This window comes from Ovis aries, chromosome 15 (assembly GCF_016772045.2).
Source record: "Ovis aries strain OAR_USU_Benz2616 breed Rambouillet chromosome 15, ARS-UI_Ramb_v3.0, whole genome shotgun sequence".
Lineage (NCBI taxonomy): Eukaryota > Metazoa > Chordata > Mammalia > Artiodactyla > Bovidae > Ovis > Ovis aries.
In genome coordinates, this window is record NC_056068.1 from 61175276 (window position 1) to 61194504 (window position 19229).

The 19229-nt window shown below is 37.1% G+C and overlaps 1 protein-coding gene across 1 annotated transcript in view; it reads left to right on the forward strand.

The window, feature by feature from the left end:
• The window catches only part of ELP4 (elongator acetyltransferase complex subunit 4), a 240986-nt gene that overhangs the window by 43034 nt on the left and 178723 nt on the right, over positions 1–19229 (forward strand). The window contains exon 4 of the mRNA XM_004016368.6: positions 15812–15940. Coding sequence (XP_004016417.3) covers positions 15812–15940 — 129 coding nt within the window. The remainder of the gene's footprint in view (positions 1–15811; positions 15941–19229) is intronic.

Here is a 19229-nt window from a genome sequence, read left to right on the forward strand (position 1 = left end):
AGGAGTATATAATATAGATCTTACATTTTGATTTATAAAATCATAAATTCTGTATCTAAGTTGATGTATTAAGGAAAATTGGTAAAACTAATATAGATCTCATAGAGACTTGTTCTTAACAGCTTGGCAGTTATTTTTTTATATATATGTGAGAAAATAATTATGGTAGCTAATATTAGAATGCCAAGAAACTCAGTACATTTCCTTTGGTCAATAGCATCAATACACAGTGTTGAAACCTCCAACTGCTTTGGTTTAGACTAAAGTACTGTTTATGTATCACCAGGCATACTGCTAGAACCTAGATAAGGAATTTAAATTTATGTGTACCTCGTCTTCCCATTCTCACTACTTGATTTCAGTAGAACTCAGGAGTTAATACATGTCTAAGTGCTTTGAGATCCTTCTGTGACTGGTACTCCTAAAAACGTGATGATTTAGAATGTAATATTTCTAAATGATTATATTTGCATTTAATTTGAAATTATTTTCACTTACTGCAACTCTTTCTCTTCATTTCTGAATACTTGTAGTGCAGACTTCCATATTCTGTTCTTCATGTATCCTTCTCCTTCCCTCTGTCTTAGTCAAGAAAGTTGAGAGATTTTTCCAGTCTTCTCAGCACATTTCTGGTTCACATGTTAAAAAGAAACATGATAAAGATAAGGATGATAATGTGATAAGGATCAGTAGAAGAGTATCAAGAACACTGCTCTGATCTCAGTGGTTTCATTTTCTATTTTTCAAATTCATTTAATTAATGTAGTTTCCAAATCACAGACATCAATTTTGTCTGCTTATCTTTGGGAGTTTAGTATGCTGATATGAAAGTGTTTTTCACCATCTTGAAATATCAGTAATTTTGCTAAATTTATATCTAAGAAATGATATCTGAAATTGCACCAAGATATTCCCTAATGGGTACTGCATTTAGTTTGGTACAAGATAATTCACTAATTGCTAATCTTAAAATCTGTGAGTTTTAAGAACTTTTCAATGTAGCATCAACTACACCCCAAGATCTTCTGACTTATTCCATTCATCTATATTTCTGAATGCTTTTAACAATTAAAGTTACTCCTCCCCCCATAGTTTTGAATAGTTAAGTGAGGATAATGTGGAGAACATACCTTTAATTTGTAAATATTTGGTTTGATATTTAGACTATATTTTTATTTAGATTATGATAATCAGTAATATCTTTGGATTTGTATCTCTTTCAAACTTTCAGAAAATAAATATTTCCTCCCAAACCTCCCATAAATCAACAAAATAATATACTTACTGATACATGGATAATGCTTAAGTAGTATTAATTATACAGTTACCAAAACCTGCAAGGATCAAAAGATTTTATTTTTAAGAAGGATTTCTCATGCTGCATGGATTATGTTGCTACATAATAGCTCAGTAGTACTTCTGCTGAATTGTAAAATAGCTTAGAGAGGAGTATGATGCCCATAGTTGGTGTAATGCATTGGTAATTAAGAGGGTGGGAGGTTAAGCTTCATTAACTGCTGAGGGATTGTATCTTGGGTTTTATTATGCCCTAGAGAACATAAAAAGTGAGAAGGGTCAAACTGTTGGAATCAGATTTTGCTTGTGCATCTGCCAAAACAAAGACCACAAAATAATAAAGCAGTAAGCACAAAATGACATGAATTGAAAAGGGGAAGAAATATATTTACAACATCTTATGGATAAGGATAAATGTTTCTGGTAAAAAAATAAAATATAAAATACTGGAGTATACTTTGGTATCGCAAGTTTGTAATAATTTCATTTCGTATAGCTTTTTTAAAAAATAGAGTAAATAGTTCTTTTTGTCTGAAAGTATTGCCAATTTCTATATTCTTGTTAATTTTCTAACTTAATGTATTTGATTAAAAGAGATATTTTATACTTTCCATGCTATCTTCTATGTGGAACTTATGATGCCTGCTTTTTATTTTTATTTACTGATGTTTATGATCCTCGTTTCCAAATATATGGGAACTGTAAGTACCACATTGTTAAAAAGAACCAAAAATGTGATATTCTTTCTCTTAGGAAGCAAAGATATAACAGGCCATACATTGCGTTCTGTTGGTGCACTGGGTTAGAAATCAAGACTGGGGATTTTCAAAAATAATGAAGGTGGATGCTGATCTGTGATTGACGGCTATAATATTTGATTATTAAAGAACTTATTCTTAGCATTCACTCAAAATAGACATTTTATCAAAACATCAATCAAATTTTTTGTTTGATTAGATACAGGCATTGCAACAAATGGTAGAGATTACAAATATAGTGATCATCTCTGTTAGGGTCAGTGATTCGAGCAGGGTGGATCGATGATGGCATACTACAAAAATGTTACGGCTTACAAATAAAACAACATAGTGTATGTAAACTCTTACAGAAATTTCTGAATAATAGAAAACAAAAAGACCAGAGTATTTCTTTTTTGCCAAAAATATCATTTTAGGTATATCTTTAAATCACTCATTTTTCACTTGAGAACAGGAAAATGCATTTCATATTTTATATTCTTTCAGTTGCTCAGTATCATGTCATATTTTTAGTTCCTTTCATTTCTTCATGTTTAGTCCTTTGCTTTCTTGTTCTACTTTTTATTCTCTTCCCAGCAGTTCTTTCTTCCTAACAGTCTTATTAAGATGTAATTGACATGTAGCTTTAATATTTTAAGCTGTACAATGTAATGATTGGATATATGTATGTAGAATAATAGCAGAATAAGTTTAGTTAATGTCCATTACCTCACATTTAGAATTTTTTCTTGTGTTGAGAACTTGTAAGATCTACTTTCTCAGCAGCTTTCAATTATACAGTGTTGTTAACTATAGTCACCATGCTATACATTTATCACATACAGAATTATTTATCTTATAACTGGAATTTGTACCTTTTGATCACCGTCACCCGTTTCCCTGCTTCTGACAACTGCCAGTCTGTTCTCTATTATAAGGTCATATATTTTAGATCCCTCATCTAAATCAGTGTATATAGCATTTATCTTTCTCCACCTGACTTGTTTCACTTAGCAGGATGCCCTCAAGTCCACCATATTGTCACAAATGGGAGAATTTCCTTTTATTTTTTTTTTAATGGCTGAGTAATGTTTTATATATATGTATATATATATATATATAAAATATTTTCTTCATTCATCTGTTGGTAGATATTTAGGTTGTTTCTATGCCTTGACTATTGTAAAATATACAGCAGTGAAAATGGAGGTACAGATATCTCTTTGATATAAGATTTCATCTCCTCCAGATATATACCTAGAAGTAGAATTGCTAGATCATATGATAGTTCTGTTGAGGAACTATCATATGATAGTTCAATTGAGGAATATTTTGAGGAACTTCCATACCATTTTCCATAGTGGCTGTACCAATTTACGTTTCCACCAACAGTTCACAAGGATTCCCTTTTCTCCATTCCCTTTTCTCTACATCCTTCCCAGAACTTGTTATCTCTTTTTTATAACAGCCATTCTAAAAGGTACATTAAATAAAATGTATTTTTTGAAATTTTATGTTTAATGAAAAATATGTCTAACAATATGTCTTAATAATGTCTCCATTAAAAGGTGTTACCAGTTTTTATTTTTACACATTCTACCTCTTTATTTCTTTTTTATACTGCTGAATTGTATCTTTAGTTATTTTCTTCAGAAAAGTTGGTGACAGGTAAGCTTTTGAAACACTGTATGACTCGATGGACATGAGTCTGAGTGAGCTCCAGGAGTTGGTGATGGACAGGGAGACCTGGCGTGCTGTGATTCATGGGGTCGCAAAGAGTCAGACACGACTGAGTGACTGAACTGAACTGTTGCCTTTTTAAAACATATTTTGTGCTTAGAGTTAATAGATAGATAGTTAATAGAATTTTCCTGGATGGAAAATTCCAGGTTTAATATCAGATTTCCTCATATTTTGAAAACATTTTTTTCCTTGTCATTTAAAATCCAGTGTTACTGAAATATCTAATGCAGTCTATCTCTTGGCCACTAGTAACTTCTAGTCTGCTTACCATCTTAATAGTTTGTCTAGAATTTCACATGTATGAAATCGTGCAGTATATAATGTTTTGTATCTGGCTTCTTTCATTTAACATAATGATTTTTAGATTAACCATATTCTTATATGTATCAGTAGAGTTTGTTCCTCTAACTAACTGTTTTAGCCATTTACCAGTTGATTAACATCTGGGTTTCCCCTGTTGACTGTTAAATGAAGTTGTGACCATCCATGTACATGTCTTTGTATGGACATGTTTTCGTTTCTCTTTGGCAGATACCTAAGAAGATAATTGCTGGATCATATTGAAAGTGAATGTTCACTTTTTAGAGAAATTTCCAAACTCTTCTCTAAAGTAGCTGCTCAGTTTAGATTTTTCAGCGGTGTGTAAGAATTCCAGCCACCTGCTTTCTTTTTAACAGTTTGTGTGACCATTTTTTAAATTTTATGTTAATAATTCCAGTGCACATATAATGATAACTTGTGGTTTTAATATGCATGTTCCTTATCACTAAAGGTTGAGGGCATGAGGAGAAAGGGGCAACAGAGGATGAGATGATTGGATGGCATCATCGACCCAACGGACACGAGTTTGAGCAAGCTCTGGGAGATAGTGAAGGACAGGCAAACCTGGCGCGCTGCAGTCCACGGGGTCACAGAGTCGGACACGACTGAGCGACTGAACACCAATAACAATAATTAATGATATCGAGCGTCTTTTCTTGCGTTTGCCATCCATATATCTTTTGGTAGAGTGTTCAGCTCTTTTGTCCACCTGTTATTGGACTATTTGCATTTTTGTCATTGAGTTATGTGTTCTTTTATATTCTGGATATAAATTCTCTATCAGATAAGTGTTTAGCAAATATCTACTCCCAATCTATAGCTTGCTTCTTTGTTTTCTTTACAGTGTCATTTGAAAAACATTTTTAAAGTTCAGTATATTTCATGCTATGTTTTTGTCCTATTTAAGAAAAATCTGAATCACTCAGAGGTCAGCAAACTTTTCTTTAAAGGACTAGTTAGTAAATGTGTCTAGCTTTGCAGACCATGTGGTCTCTGTTACAGCTACTCAGTTCTGCTATTGTATCACTAAGGCAGACAGTTCCTAAACAAAGGAGGATGACTATGTTATAATAAAACTTTGTTTACAAAAACAGGTGACTGGTTGGATTTGGCCCAGTTTACTGATTCCTGGGATACCTAAAAACCACTATTTTCTCCTCTGTTGTTTTCTAGGAATTTGTTGTTATCCTCTCTCTATTAAATTCCCTTGGCATCTGTGTAGAAAATCAATTAAAAAAATAACTGAATCTCTTCCCTAACTTTCTTTTCTGTTCCATTGAATCATATCTATCTTAAATGGACTTCCGTCTTTCTGGTTTTATGTCTTGAAATTAGGTATTTTAAGTCCTAACTTTCTTCTTTTTCAAGTTGCTTTGGTTACTATAGGGCTTTTGCATTTCTGAATAAATTTTAGATTCAGCTCAGCAGTTCATATGAAAAAGCTCGCTAGAATGATTCTTTTTCTTCTTACTTTCTTCTCTCTGTCCTTTGTTGTTGATAATTTCCCTTACTATCTTCAAGTTCATTGATTTGCGGCCTACTCATGGCATTTCCTTTCTATATTGTTTTGAACGAATTCCCTTAATTTTACTGTTAATTTAATGAAATTGCTTGATTTTAATGAGTTAACTTATAATCCCTGCTGTTATAAGTTACGCTTTTCTTTTCTATCAAATGAGTTTTTGTTGGCTATCCAAATATACAGATTACTACATTAAGCAAACCCCTAAACAACAACATTAAGCAAAGGAAACAGCAATAATAGAGACTCAGAGGTAGAGAAGCTCAGGACTTACTGGGTTAGCACACATTTTTCACTTTGTAAGAGAACAGTATGAAAGAAGGTACAGACTACAATAGCTTCTTTCTGAGATACTTAAGAGTCAACTGAGAGCTCTGTTGCTACATGCTGCCCTGATCCAGGAGAGGGAATTAACTAAGGAAATAATTGTAGAGAAAGTAAGGAGCAGGAAGAGCTGACAGAAAGGGAGGAAAGAAGAATGAAAGGCAATAACCTGACTTCTTATATACTTTGAGTTTGACATGTAGTTGAACATTCAGGTAGAATATCCAGAAGGCCATTAAAAATCTAAGTCCAGAAATTGCAGAATGTTGGAAACACATTTGTTAGCCATCATTTATTACACCCTCAAACATTTACTGTATGCTTACTGTGTGCCAGACACAATGTTATAGACTGAATGTTTGTGTTCCCCAACCCTCCCCTCCACCCCACCCCCCACCCCAGGGATACACGTCCTTCTCTCATGCAAAAAACATTTAGTCCAACCCCATAACCAGTGCTGACTGAACATGTGAAACCAGGCAAGTTAGATGGTTCCATAGTACAGTGCTGGGACAGGCATAGGAAAGACATTTCAAATCCAAGGGAGAAAACAGAAAGAAGGAATGGATGATGTATCCCAAGCAGGTCTTAAATTTAACAAAGCAATTTCAAAAGACTTTCAGGCCCAAGAATACGCCTCTTAGGTTCAATCTCCTGGCTCCTAGACGCACTGGGGTGGTAATTTCACACCCTTTCACCTGGTCAGTTAGTCAGTCAGTCGCTAAGTCACGTCCGACTCTTTGTGACTGCATGGATTGCAGCTCGCCAGGCTTCCGTGTCCATTGCCAACTCCCGGAGCTTGCTCAAACTCATATCCATCAAGTTGGTGATGCCATCCAACCATCTCATCCTCTGTCGTCCCCTTCTCCTGCCTTCAATTTTTCCCAACATCAGGGTCTTTTCCGGGAAGTCTGTTCTTCAAGTCAGGTGGCCAAAGTATTGGAGCTTCGGCTTCAGCATCACTCCTTCCAGTGAATATTCAGGATTTCCTTAAGGATTTACTGGTTTGATCTCCTTGCAGTCCAAGGGACTTTCAAGAGTCTTCTCCACTACCACAGTTCAAAAGCATCACTTCTTTGGCACTCAGCTTTCTTTATAGTCCAGCTCTCACATCTGTACATGACCACTGGAAAAACCATAGCTTTGATAGATGGACCTTTGTTGGCAAAGTAATGTCTCTGTTTTTAATATGCTGTCTAGGTTGGTTGCCTGGGTCCAGCCCCGGTGGATCCAGGGTGATTCGAAGGTGGGGACGGAGTCGGTGTCTTTGGAAAAATACATATTTAATTACAGATATAGAGAGAGATTAGAAATGGATAGTGTAGTAGGAAGATTAGTGGAGAAAAAGAGGCTGAATAACTTGGATTACGTGGAATAGCATCCATGCTCCAGATGGGAATTCAGCCAGAAAAACGGGAGCAAGAAAGAAGTGACATGGGGGAATCAGTCTTTCCGGAAACTGATCCGATTTCTTTATTTTTGGGTTTGCTTATATACCTTTTGTTACACATAGGGATGAATACAGAGTCACGTGGGGGTCAGCAGTCCTGACCTTTATCAAAATCAGGTGCTTCACATAAATGTATAAAAAAAAGGTCTTAGGGATATCATCTTCTGGCCATGAGTGAGACCTGCTGACATTTTATGATCCTTTCTTTCTGATAACCAAAAACTTATTTCTTCCAAGGGTGTTTTTTCTTAAACCAGGCACCACCCTCCAGATAAAGTTACATTCCTATAGGATGAGGGTATAGTGAGTTACAATCAAGAAAGGAATTTATTTAACCCAAGGTTACCAGGATTAATCTTAAAGGTTAATACTTATTTCCCCTATATGCTTAAAGGTTAATGCTTATTTCTCCTATATGCTAGTTATATTCGTTATAAGGGTAGGGAACATGGAGATTTAGCAGCAAATATCAGCCCAACCAGTGAAAATCCTTTCACCAATGCTCCCCTTAAGATCTATTTAGTTTTAAGATATGATAAAGTTACATTTTTACATAGCAAGGACACAGTGATTTATAACAAAGTACAATGATCTATTACAAAAGAGAAAATCCATTAACTCAAAAAGTCTAGTATTGCTAACATCAAAAACTACTGCATTTCCTTTTCTATATTCCAAATACATTGATTAATATATTCCCAGGTGCCTAAGGATATGGAGGCCTGGCGGCAATCATTGACTCAACAAGAAGAAAAAGTCCTATGCTAATTAAGACTCTCAAAATACTCCAAAACTCTCTGTGCTGTTTATGGTTGAGATGTAGTAAGCAATCATGTGCCTAGTGGCAGCAGTATGGATAATCCTGTCACACAAGCTAGTCTATCAGCAGAGAGGTTTGACCTGAGACATCCTTGTCCCACCCAGAGTAGGGAATTAGCAGCAATTATTGACACAACAAATGAAGAACCCTTCACCAATATAATTCCTAACCAACACACTATACTAATAATTTCTAATTCCCCAAAAGAATTTGCCTTTAGTAAGTCTAAAACATCTCGTGCCTCTCAGATTTGGAGGCTGTAAACAATCACATGTGGCCGGACGAACCTATACAGGTGGGCTAGGATAACCTTCAGAGGAGTTCGTAAGCTGAAACACTCTTGTCACGCCTAGGAATTTTTACTGTCTTGGAGCTGCACGTTTACTCCTTCTCCGAGAGAAACGGTTATGGGGGAGAGCCCCCCGTAAAGTCAGAGGCTTCGGTGAGAGCATAAAACAGACTCTGGTTTTGGGGTAGATGCTTGGGAACAGGGGGTTTCCTGAGGCTTGATGACGCCTTAGCATATGCCAAGCCTCGTTCCTCATGACCTTTGCCATGGGCGGAGTTCCTCACGCTGGCTCCCGGCAGTTGGTCATGTCTTTTCTTCCAAGGAGCAAGCAACTTTTAATTTCATGGTTGCAGTGACCATCTGCAGTGATTTTGGAGCCCAAGAAGGTAAAGCCTCTCACTGTTTCCATTGTTTCCCCATTTGCCATGAAGTGATGGGACTGGTTGCCATGATCTTCGTTTATTGAATGTTGAGTTTTAAGCCAGGTTTTTTCACTCTCCTCTTTCAGTTTCATCAAGAGGCTCTTCAGTTCCTTTTCACTTTCTGCCATAAGGGTGGTGTCATCTGCATGTCTCAGATTACTGATATTTCTCCCAGCAATATTGATTCCAGCTTGTGCTTCATCCAGCCTGGCATTTCACATGATGTACTCTGCATATAAGTTAAATAAGTTAAACAAGCAGGGTAACAATATACAAGCTTGATGTACTCCTTTCCCAATTTTGAACCAGTCTATTGTTTCATGTCTGGTTCTAACTGTTGCTTCTTGACCTGCATACAGGTTTCATAGGAGGCAGGTAAGGTGGTCTGGTATTCCCATGTCTTAAAGAATTTTCCACAGTTTGTTGTGATCCATACAGTCAAAGGCTTTGGCATAGTCAATGAAGCAGAAGTAGATGTTTTTCCTGGAATTCTCTAGCTTTGCTTTCTCTGAGCATTACTTTGCTAGCATGTGAGACGAGTGTACTTGTGTGGTAGTTTGAACATTCTTTGGCATTGCCTTTCTTTGGGATTGGAATGAAAACTGACCTTTTCCAGTCCTGTGGCCACTGCTGTGTTTTCCAAATTTGCTGGCATATACAGTGCAGCACTTTCCCAGCATCATCTTTTAGGATTTGAAATAGCTCAGCTGGAATTATATGACATCACTGACTCGATGGACATGAGTTTGAGTAAGCTCTGGGAGTTGGTGATGGACAGGGAAGCCTGGCGTGCTGCAGTCCATGGGGTTACAAAGAGTCGGGCACAACTGAGCTACTTAAGTGAACTGAACTGAGCTTTGTTCATACTGATGCTTCCTAAGGCCCACTTGAGTTTGAACTCCAGGATGTCTGGCTCTAGGTGAGTGATCACACCATCGTGGTTATCTGAGTTATGAAGATCTTTTTTGTATAGTTCTTCTGTGTATTCTTCCCACCTTAGTATCTTCTTTAGGTCCATACAGTTTCTGTACTTTATTGTGCCTGTCTTTGCATGAAACGATCCTTTGGAATTTCTGATTTTCTTGAAGAGATCGCCAGTCTTTCCCATCCTATTGTTTTCCTCTGTTTCTTTGCATTCATCACTGAGGAAGGCTTTCATATCTCTCCTTGTTATTCTTTGGAACTGTGCATTCAGATGGATATATTTTTCCTTTGCCTTTCGCTTCTCTCCTTTTCTCAGCTATTTGTAAGGCCTCCTCAGACAACCATTTTACCTTTTTGCTTTTACTTTTCTTGGGGATGGTTTTGATCACCGCCTCCTATACAGTGTTATGAACCTCTGTCCACAGTTCTTCAGGCACTCTATCAGATCTAATCCCTTGAATCTATATATCACTTCCACTGTATAATCGTAAGGGATTTGATTTAGGTCATACCTGAATGGTCTAGTGGTTTTCCCCACTTTCTTCAATTTAAGTCTGAATTTGGCAATAAGGAGCCAAATTGGCTTCATGATCTGAGCCACAGTCAGCTCCCGGTCTTGTTTTGCTAACTATATAGAACTTCATCTTCAGCTGCAAATAATATAATCAATCTGATTTTAGTATTGACCATCTGATGATGTCCATGTGTAGAGTTGTCTGTTGTATCTTTGGAAGAGGGTGTTTGCTATGACCAATGAATTTCTTGGCAAAACTCTATTAGCCTTTGACCTACTTCATTTTATACTCCAAGGCCAAACTTGCCTGTTACTCCAGTTATCTCTTGACTTCCTACATTTGGATTCCAGTCCTCTGTGATGAAAAAGATCTCTATTTTTGGTGTTAGTTCTAGAAGATCTTGTAGGTCCTCACGGAACCATTCAGCTGCAGCTTCAGCATTAGTGGTTGGGGCCTAGACTTGGATTACTGTGTTATTGAATAATTTGCCTTGGAAATGAACAGAGATCATTTTGTCATTTTTGAGACTGCACCCAAGTACTACATTTTAGACCCTTTTGTTGACTGTTAGGGCTACTCCATTTCTTCTAAGGGTTTCTTGCCCACAGTAGTAGATGTAATGCTCATCTGAATTAAATTCGCCCATTCCAGTCCATTTTAGTTCACTGATTCCTAAAATGTCGATGTTCACTCTTGCCATCTCCTGTTTGACCATTTCCAGGTTGCCTTAAATCATGGACCTAGCAATCTAGGTTCCTCTGCAGTATTGTTCTTTACAGCATCGGACTTCACTTGCATCACCAGTCACGTCCACAACTGTGCGTTTTTTTCGCTTTGGTTCCGTCTCTTCATTCTTTCTGGAGTTATTTCTCTACTCTTCTCCAGTAGCATATTAAGCACCTACCAACCTGGGGAGTTCATCTTTCAGTGTCCTATGTTTTTGCCTTTTCATACTGTTCATGGGGTTCTCAAGGCAAGAATAATGAAGTGGTTTGCCATTCCCTTCTCCAGGGGACCACGTTTTGTCAGGGCTCTCCACCATGACCCATCCATCTTGGGTGTCCCTACATGGCATAGCTCATAGTTTCACTGAGTTAGACAAGGCTGTGATCCGTGTAATCAGTCTGGTTAGTTTTCTCTAGTTGTGGTTTTCATTTGGATGAGGATAAGAAGCTTATGTCCTTCCTTGGGAAGGACTGGCTATGGGTAAAACTGGGTCTTACTCTGGTGGGTGGGGCTATGTTCAGTAAATCTTTAATCCAATTTTCTGCTGATGGGTGGGGCTGTGTTCCCTCCCTATAGTTTGGCCTGAGGCCAAACTATGGTAGGGGTAATAGTGGTAATGGGTCCTCCTTCAAAAGAACTTATGCCAACACACTGGGCTCTCAGAACCTTTGTAATCAGTGCCCCTGACCCCACAGCAGGCCACTGTTGACACACACCTCCACTGGAGACTCCCAAACAGTCAGAGGCAAGTCTGACTCAGTCGCTTATGGGGTCACTGCTCCTTTCTCCCGGAGAAGGCAATGGCACCCCACTCCAGTACTCTTGCCTGGAAAATCCCATGGACAGAGGAGCCTGGTAGGCTGCAGTCCATAGCGTCGCTAAGAGTTGGACACGACTGAGCGACTTCGCTTTCACTTTCATGCATTAGACAAGGCATTGGCAACCCACTCCAGTGTTCTTGCCTGGAAAATCTCAGGGACGGGGGAGCCTGGTGGGCCGCCATCTATGGGGTCACACAGAGTCAGACATGACTGAAGCGACTTAGCAGCAGCAGCAGCAGCTCCTTTTTCCTGGGTCCTGGTACACACAAGGTTTTGTGCTCTCCAAGAGTCTATTTTCCTGGGGTTCTCAGCCCTTTTGCTGAATCCTCAAGTTGGAAAATCTGTTGTGGGCCCTAGAACTTTGGCAGCATTGCGAGAACTTCTTTGCTATAATTGTTCTCCAGTTTGTGGGTGGTGTATTGGTGGTTCTATAGTGACGCTAATGGCGACCTCCTCCAAGAGGACTTAGGCCGCATGCTGCGCCTCCCAGGTCTGCTGCAGCCAGAGCTCCTGCCCCTGAGTCAGGTCACTGCTGACCCATGCCTCTGCAGGAGACACTCAGACACTCAAAGGCAGGTCTGACTCAGTCCCTTGTGGGGATCACTGCTGCTTTCCCTCAGTCCTGGTGTGCACAGGGTTTTCTTTGTGTCCTCCAAGCATCTCTGGCAGTTCTGGGGTTTGAGTCTAAAAGCGATTTTCACCCCTCCTACCATCTTCTAGGGCTTCTCCTTTGCTCTTAGATGCAGGTATCTTTTATTTTGGTGTGGTTCAACATTCTCCTGTCGATGCTTGTTCAGCCGCTAGTTGCGATCTTGGTGTTCTTGCAGAAGATGAGTGCACGTCCTTCTATTCCGCCATTTTGTCCATGGATCCTAAATCTAAAACTTTAGAAAAAATGAAAGGAATAAATCTTTATGACGTTGGGTTAAGCAATAGTTTCTTAAATACAGCACCAAAAGTATAAGCAACAACAACAACAAAAAAACAATAAACTGGACTTCATCAAAATTAAAAAGTATTTTTGCATCAAAACACACTGGTGAGAAGTGAAAAGACAAAACCACAGAATGTGAGAACACATCATATATACAATAAGAGTCTAATACCCAGAATAAATAAAGAATTGTCATAACTCAACAACGTAAGAACCCAGTTAAAAAGTGGGCAAAGTATATTTAGGCATATTTCCAAAGAAGATATACAACTGTCCAAAACTAACACATGAAAAGAAACTCAACATCATTAGTCATCAGATGCAAATCAAAACTACAATGAGATACTACGTCACATCTACTAAGATAGCTATTTTTTCAATAAAGAAAGAAAAAAATGTTAGGATATGGAAAAATTGGAACACTCAAACATTGTTGGTAAGAATATAAAATGGTGCAGCCACTATGGAAAACATTTTTGTAGTTCCTGAAAAAGTTGAACAGATTTACTCTATGACCCTCTCCTAGGTATATATCCTAGAGAATTGGATATATATGTTCACATTAAAACTCATGCATGAATATTCATAGCTGCTTTGTCATAACAGTCAAAAAGTAGAAACAATCCAGATGTCTACCAGCTGATGAATAGATAAACAAATGTGACATATATCCAATCAGTGGAATATTATTCAGTCATAAAACAATGAAATACATACAGCAACATGGATGAACCTTGAAAACACCATGCTAAGTGAAATAAACCAGATCCAAAAGGTCATGTGTTATATAATTCTATTTAAATTAACTGTCTAGACTAGACTAGTCTGTAAGACAGAAAGTAGATTAACGATTACTAGGACTAGGAGAAGGGGGAATGGGTAGTCACTGCTGAATGAGTGTACTGTTTCTTTTGGGAGTATTGAAAATGTTCTGAAAGTAAATAGTGATAATGGTTGCACGACTCTTAATATACTAAAATTCACTCAACTGTACTTTAAAATAATTAAAATAATAAATTTTGTTTTATGCGAATTTTATTTCAATTGAAAGTACTTAATATATGCACATATTAATATATGTATGTTTATTATTTATATATATTGAAAACATAACCTTTAGATGAATGTTACTAGTTAGAGTGTATTTTCTATACCTATTTTGAACATTTTCCTCTTTAGAAAATGAGTATCTATTTTATCAATACTAAAATTAGAATCATTGTAATTTTCACCTTATAAAATAAGTTTTTGAAATGGTGAAATGTCCACTGTAGGAGTAGATGCCTATTTAATAAGATATATAAGGAAATGCTCACCTATTTTTATACTCTCATCTTGTTTACCTGTCTTAGCCGTATTAGTAAGAGGTCCCTAATATTTTAGGTCTAGTTCTTTAATACTATATACCTTAATATTAGAACATTTCTATTCCAGATTGATATATTTTAACTAATGAGAGACAGTGTGGTATACATTTTAAAAATATACAGTCTCTTTTGAAAAAAAATTTTTAATGTTTTTGTTGTTGAGTTATGACCTTTGTCATAACTGTTATTAAATGTTCCTTAGATTGAAAAAAATACAAATATTTATACTAAATGTTGCCTAATATTGGCAATACAAAATATGTGGCTCTGAATAAAAGTTAGGACAGTGATTTGACTGAATTCTCACAATCGAACATTTATTGAATGCTTGACGTGTGGCAGGTACCATTCTTTGCATTTACATTTTTTAGCTCATTTATTACTTACAACAAACCAATGAAGTAAATACTACTATAAGCATTTTTCCAGTATTGAGTGGAGACGTGTAGAGGTGCTACAGGTGGTCAGGGTAACCACAGATACAGCTCTACTGCAAAGTCAGGATTTGAATCTGAACAATCTGGTTGCTGAATTCAAACTTATAACCTCTATGCTGTGTTGAACTATACACATATATTTGTTTCCATTGGAGAAAATGTTGCTTTGTGTTTTATAAGAAATGAATGCTTTGCTAGGTATGATGTATTCAGAGTTTTAATGATATAACTAGTATCTATTACTAGCATATGTTATAGACTGAATCCACTGTGAGATCTTTTAGGAGGTTACTAAAATATACGATGGTTACTATAATTTTTAGTTGACACAATTTTAAGCATAAGTAAATTTAATCCTGAAAAGTATAAATTGTAGCTTACACTAATTTATGAAGACATGCAAGATTATGTTTACTAATACAAATGCTCCACTTTATGATTATAGCTGATAAAAACAAAATTACTGCTTGTGCTTTCCTTCTCCAAAAAGTGTGTGTACTCTTCACAAAACAACGTTTTCTATATGTTTTCTTGTAGCCTCTCAGTAGGTCATTTTGTAGGTCAGCTTCTAAGTAAGGAAAATTGGAATTCTTTGTCTCTTCATTTAATCAAAGATTTTAAATTCTATTTTCCTTGTTAAAGTTAGAGTCATAGGCTTGCAGGTGCAAAACTAATGTTTGATATGGACAAAATAAATGTCTTTATTCTTAGTTGTTACTTCACCCATTATTTTGGGTGAATGAGTTTTTTAAATTCTAGAATTACAAACCAATAAACAGATTATGCACATGCTTTATTTTTACCTTGTGGCAAACATAACAATAATTACGTATAACACAAAAGTGCTAATTCTAGACTTTAAGAGTATAAAATTTTTTTGATGATCATAGTGTCAGCAACAGCATTTGATTTTTGCCAATGTAAAAATTTGAATTTTTTTTCAAATTCTAGTTCATTAGTAAAAAGTTAAATTTCACATTTAATACTGTGTAATTCCTTCTCTACTGTAGAAATATTGATATTGTCATGATATTATGCTTGAGTCAATTTTAAAGTGTCAATTTTTAATACATTGGAAAGTTCTAATATTATGATTTAAGAAAATTGTCGTGTTTTTTTTTTTTACCACAGATGCTTAATAATGTGTCATTCTGTTTTCTTAGAAACTTCCTGCACCATTAATTGATCATAGCTATAAAAAAGAATGCGATGAAGATATATGCGGTCATAAAATGGAATCTGACATTAAGATGAAAATAGCTTGGCGTTACCAGTTATTCCCCAAGATGGAGGCAAGTCAATAAACTCTTTCCAAAATTGGCAAATATATTTGTTTTCATTTTATAGAATCTCTTGTGATATACTTGTTACTCTTTAAATGCAATACAATTGTTTATTTAAATAAGTACTTATTTGTAGGGTATCTTTTCTAGATGACTTTTTTTCCAAATTTTATTGTGAAATAATTGACATATGTCACTTTATAACGTTAATGTTTACAGCATCATGGTTTGACTTACATAAGTTGTGAAATAATTGCTACAATAGATTCAGTTAACATCCATCATCCCATATGGATAAAATGAAAAGAAAAGAAAAAGGAAAAAATATTTCTCCTTGTAATGAGAATGCTAGGATTTACTTTCTTAGCTTTCCTATATATTATTCAACAGTTTTAGCTACAGTCATCATTATGTACATTATATCCATAGTAGTTATTGTTCAGTTTCCCAGTCATGTCTGACTCCTTGTGACCACATGGACTGCAGCACACCAGGCCCCCCTGTCCCTCACCATCTCCTGGAGTTTGCCCAAGTTCATGTTCATTGCATCAGTGATGCTGTCCAGGCATTTCATCCTCTGACAATATCTTCTCCTTCTGCCCTCAATCTTTTCCAGCCTCAGGGAAGAGTCGTCTGTTCGCATCAGATGATCAAAATACTGGAGCTTCAGCTCCAGCATCAGTCCTTCCAGTGAATATTCAGACTTGATCTCCCTTAAAATTGACGGGTTTGATCTCCTTGCTGTCTAAGGGACTTTGAGGAGTCTTTTCCAGCACTGGAGTTTGAAGGCATCAACTCTTTGGTGTTCTGCCTTCTTTATAGTCCAGCTCTCACAACCCCATGTGACCACTGGGAAGACCTTAGCCTTAACTAATACGGACCTTTGTCAGCAGAGAAATGTCTCTGCTTTTCCATACATTGTCTAGGTTTGTCATTGCTTTCATGCCAAGAAAGTAATCATCTTCTGATTTCATGGCTGCAGTCACCATCTGCAGTGATTTTGGAGACTGAGAAGAGGATACCTGTCACTATTTACACATTTTCCCCTTCTGTTTGTCTTGCAGTAATGGAGCTGGATGCCACGATCTGAGTTCTTAGTTTTTTTTAATATTTAGTCTTAAGCCAGCTCTTTCACTCTCCTCCTTCACCCTCGAAAGAGGCTCTTTAGTTTCTTTTCGCTTTCTGCCATTAGGGTGGTGTCATCCACATATCTGAGATTGTTGATGTTTCTCCTGCCTCTCTTGATTCTGACTTTTAACTCACCAGTCCTGGCATTTCTCATGATATGCTCAGCGTATAGGTTAAACAAACAGGGTGACAACAGACAACCCTGTCGTACTCATTTCTCAATCTTGAACCAATCAGTTTTTCCATAAATGTTCCTAACTGTTGCTTCTTGACCCGCATACATGTTTCTCAGGAAACAGGTCAGATGGTCTGGTATTCCCATCTCTCTAAGAACTTTCCACAGTTCATCATGATCCACGCAGTCAAAGGCTTCAGCACAGTGGATAAAACAGAGATAGATTTTTCTGAAATTTTTTTTCTGAAATTTTTTTTTCTGAAATTCCCTTGCTTTCTGTATAATCCAGAGAATGTTGGCAATTTGATCTCTAGTTCCTTTTTCTTTTCTGTAACCAACTTGGACATCTGGAAGTGCTTGGTTCACATAATGCTAGCATCAAGATTTTAAGCATGACCTTACTAGAATGGGAGATGATTGCAGTTGTCCAGTGGTTATCACATTCTTTGATACTACCATTCTTGGGAGTTGGGATGAGGATTGACCTTTTCAGTCCTGTGGCCACTGCTGGGTCTTCCAGATTTGCTGATATAATGAATGCAAAACTTTTGACGGCATCCTCCTTTAGGGATTTGAATAGTTCTGCTGGAATTTCATTGCCTCCACTAGATTCATTAGCAACAGTGCTTCTTGAGGCCCACTTGACTTTGAGCTCCAAAATGTCTGGCTCTGGGTGACTAAGATCTTTTTTATACAGTTCTTCTGTGTATTCTTTCCATCTCTTCTTGATATCTTCAGCATCTACTAGGTCTTTGCAATTTTTATCCTTTATTGTGCCCATCTTTGGGCAGAATGCTTCATTGATGTTTCCAGTTTTCCTGAAGAGATCTCTAGTCTTTCCCCTTTAGTTGTTTTCTTCTGTTATTAAGCACTGTTCATTGAAAAAGGCTTTCTTTTCTCTCCAATTTATTCTTTGAAACTCTTGTGTTTAATTGGATGTACCTTTCCCTCTCTCCCTTGCTTTTTATGTCTCTTTGTTCTTCTGCTGTTTGTAAAGCCTTGTATAACTCAATAAAGCTATGAGCCATGCAGTGCAGGGCCACCCCAGATGGACAGGTTATAGCAGAGAGTTCTGACAAAACGTGACCTACTAGAGGAGGGAATCGTAAACTACCCTAGTATACTTGTCGTGAGAACCTCATGAACTGTATAAAAGGGCAAAAATATATAACACCAAAAGATGAGTCCCCTTAAGGTGTCCAATATGCTACTGGGGAAGAACAGAGAATTACCAATAGCCCCAGAATGAATGAAGTGGCTGAGCCAAAGCAGATACGATGCTCAGTTGTGGATGTGTCTGGTGACAAAAGTAAAATCTGATGCTGCAAGGAACAGTATTGTATGGGAACCTGGAATGTTGGGTCCATGAATCAAGGAAAATTGAACGTGGTCAAGCAGGAGATGGTAAGAATAAACATCGACATCCTAGGAATCAGCAAAATAAAAGGGACAGTAATTGGCAAATTTAATTCAGATGACCATTATATATACAACTGTGGGCAAGAATCCCATAGAAGACAGAGTAGCCCTCATAATCAACAAGAGTCTGAAATACAGTACTTGGGTACAACCTCAAAAATGACAGAATGATCTTATTTCCAAGGCAAGCCACTCAACATCACAGTAATCCAAGTCTATGCCCCTACCACCAGTGCTGAAGAAGCTGAGGTTGACCAGTTCTATGAAGACCTAGAGGACCTGCTAGAACTAACAACCTAAAAAAACTATTCTATTCATCTTTGGGGATAGGAATGCAAAAATAGGAAGTCAAGATATTCCTGGAGTTCTGGAGTAATAGGCAAGTTCAGCCTTGGAGAACAAAATGAAGCAGGGCAAAGGCCAGCTGAATTCTGCCAAGAGAATGCACTAGTCCTAGCAAATACCCTTTTTCAACAAGACAAGAGACAACTTTACACATGGACATCACCAAATGATCAATACCAAAATCAAATTGATTACATTTTTTGTGGCCAAAGATGGAAAAGCTGTATACAG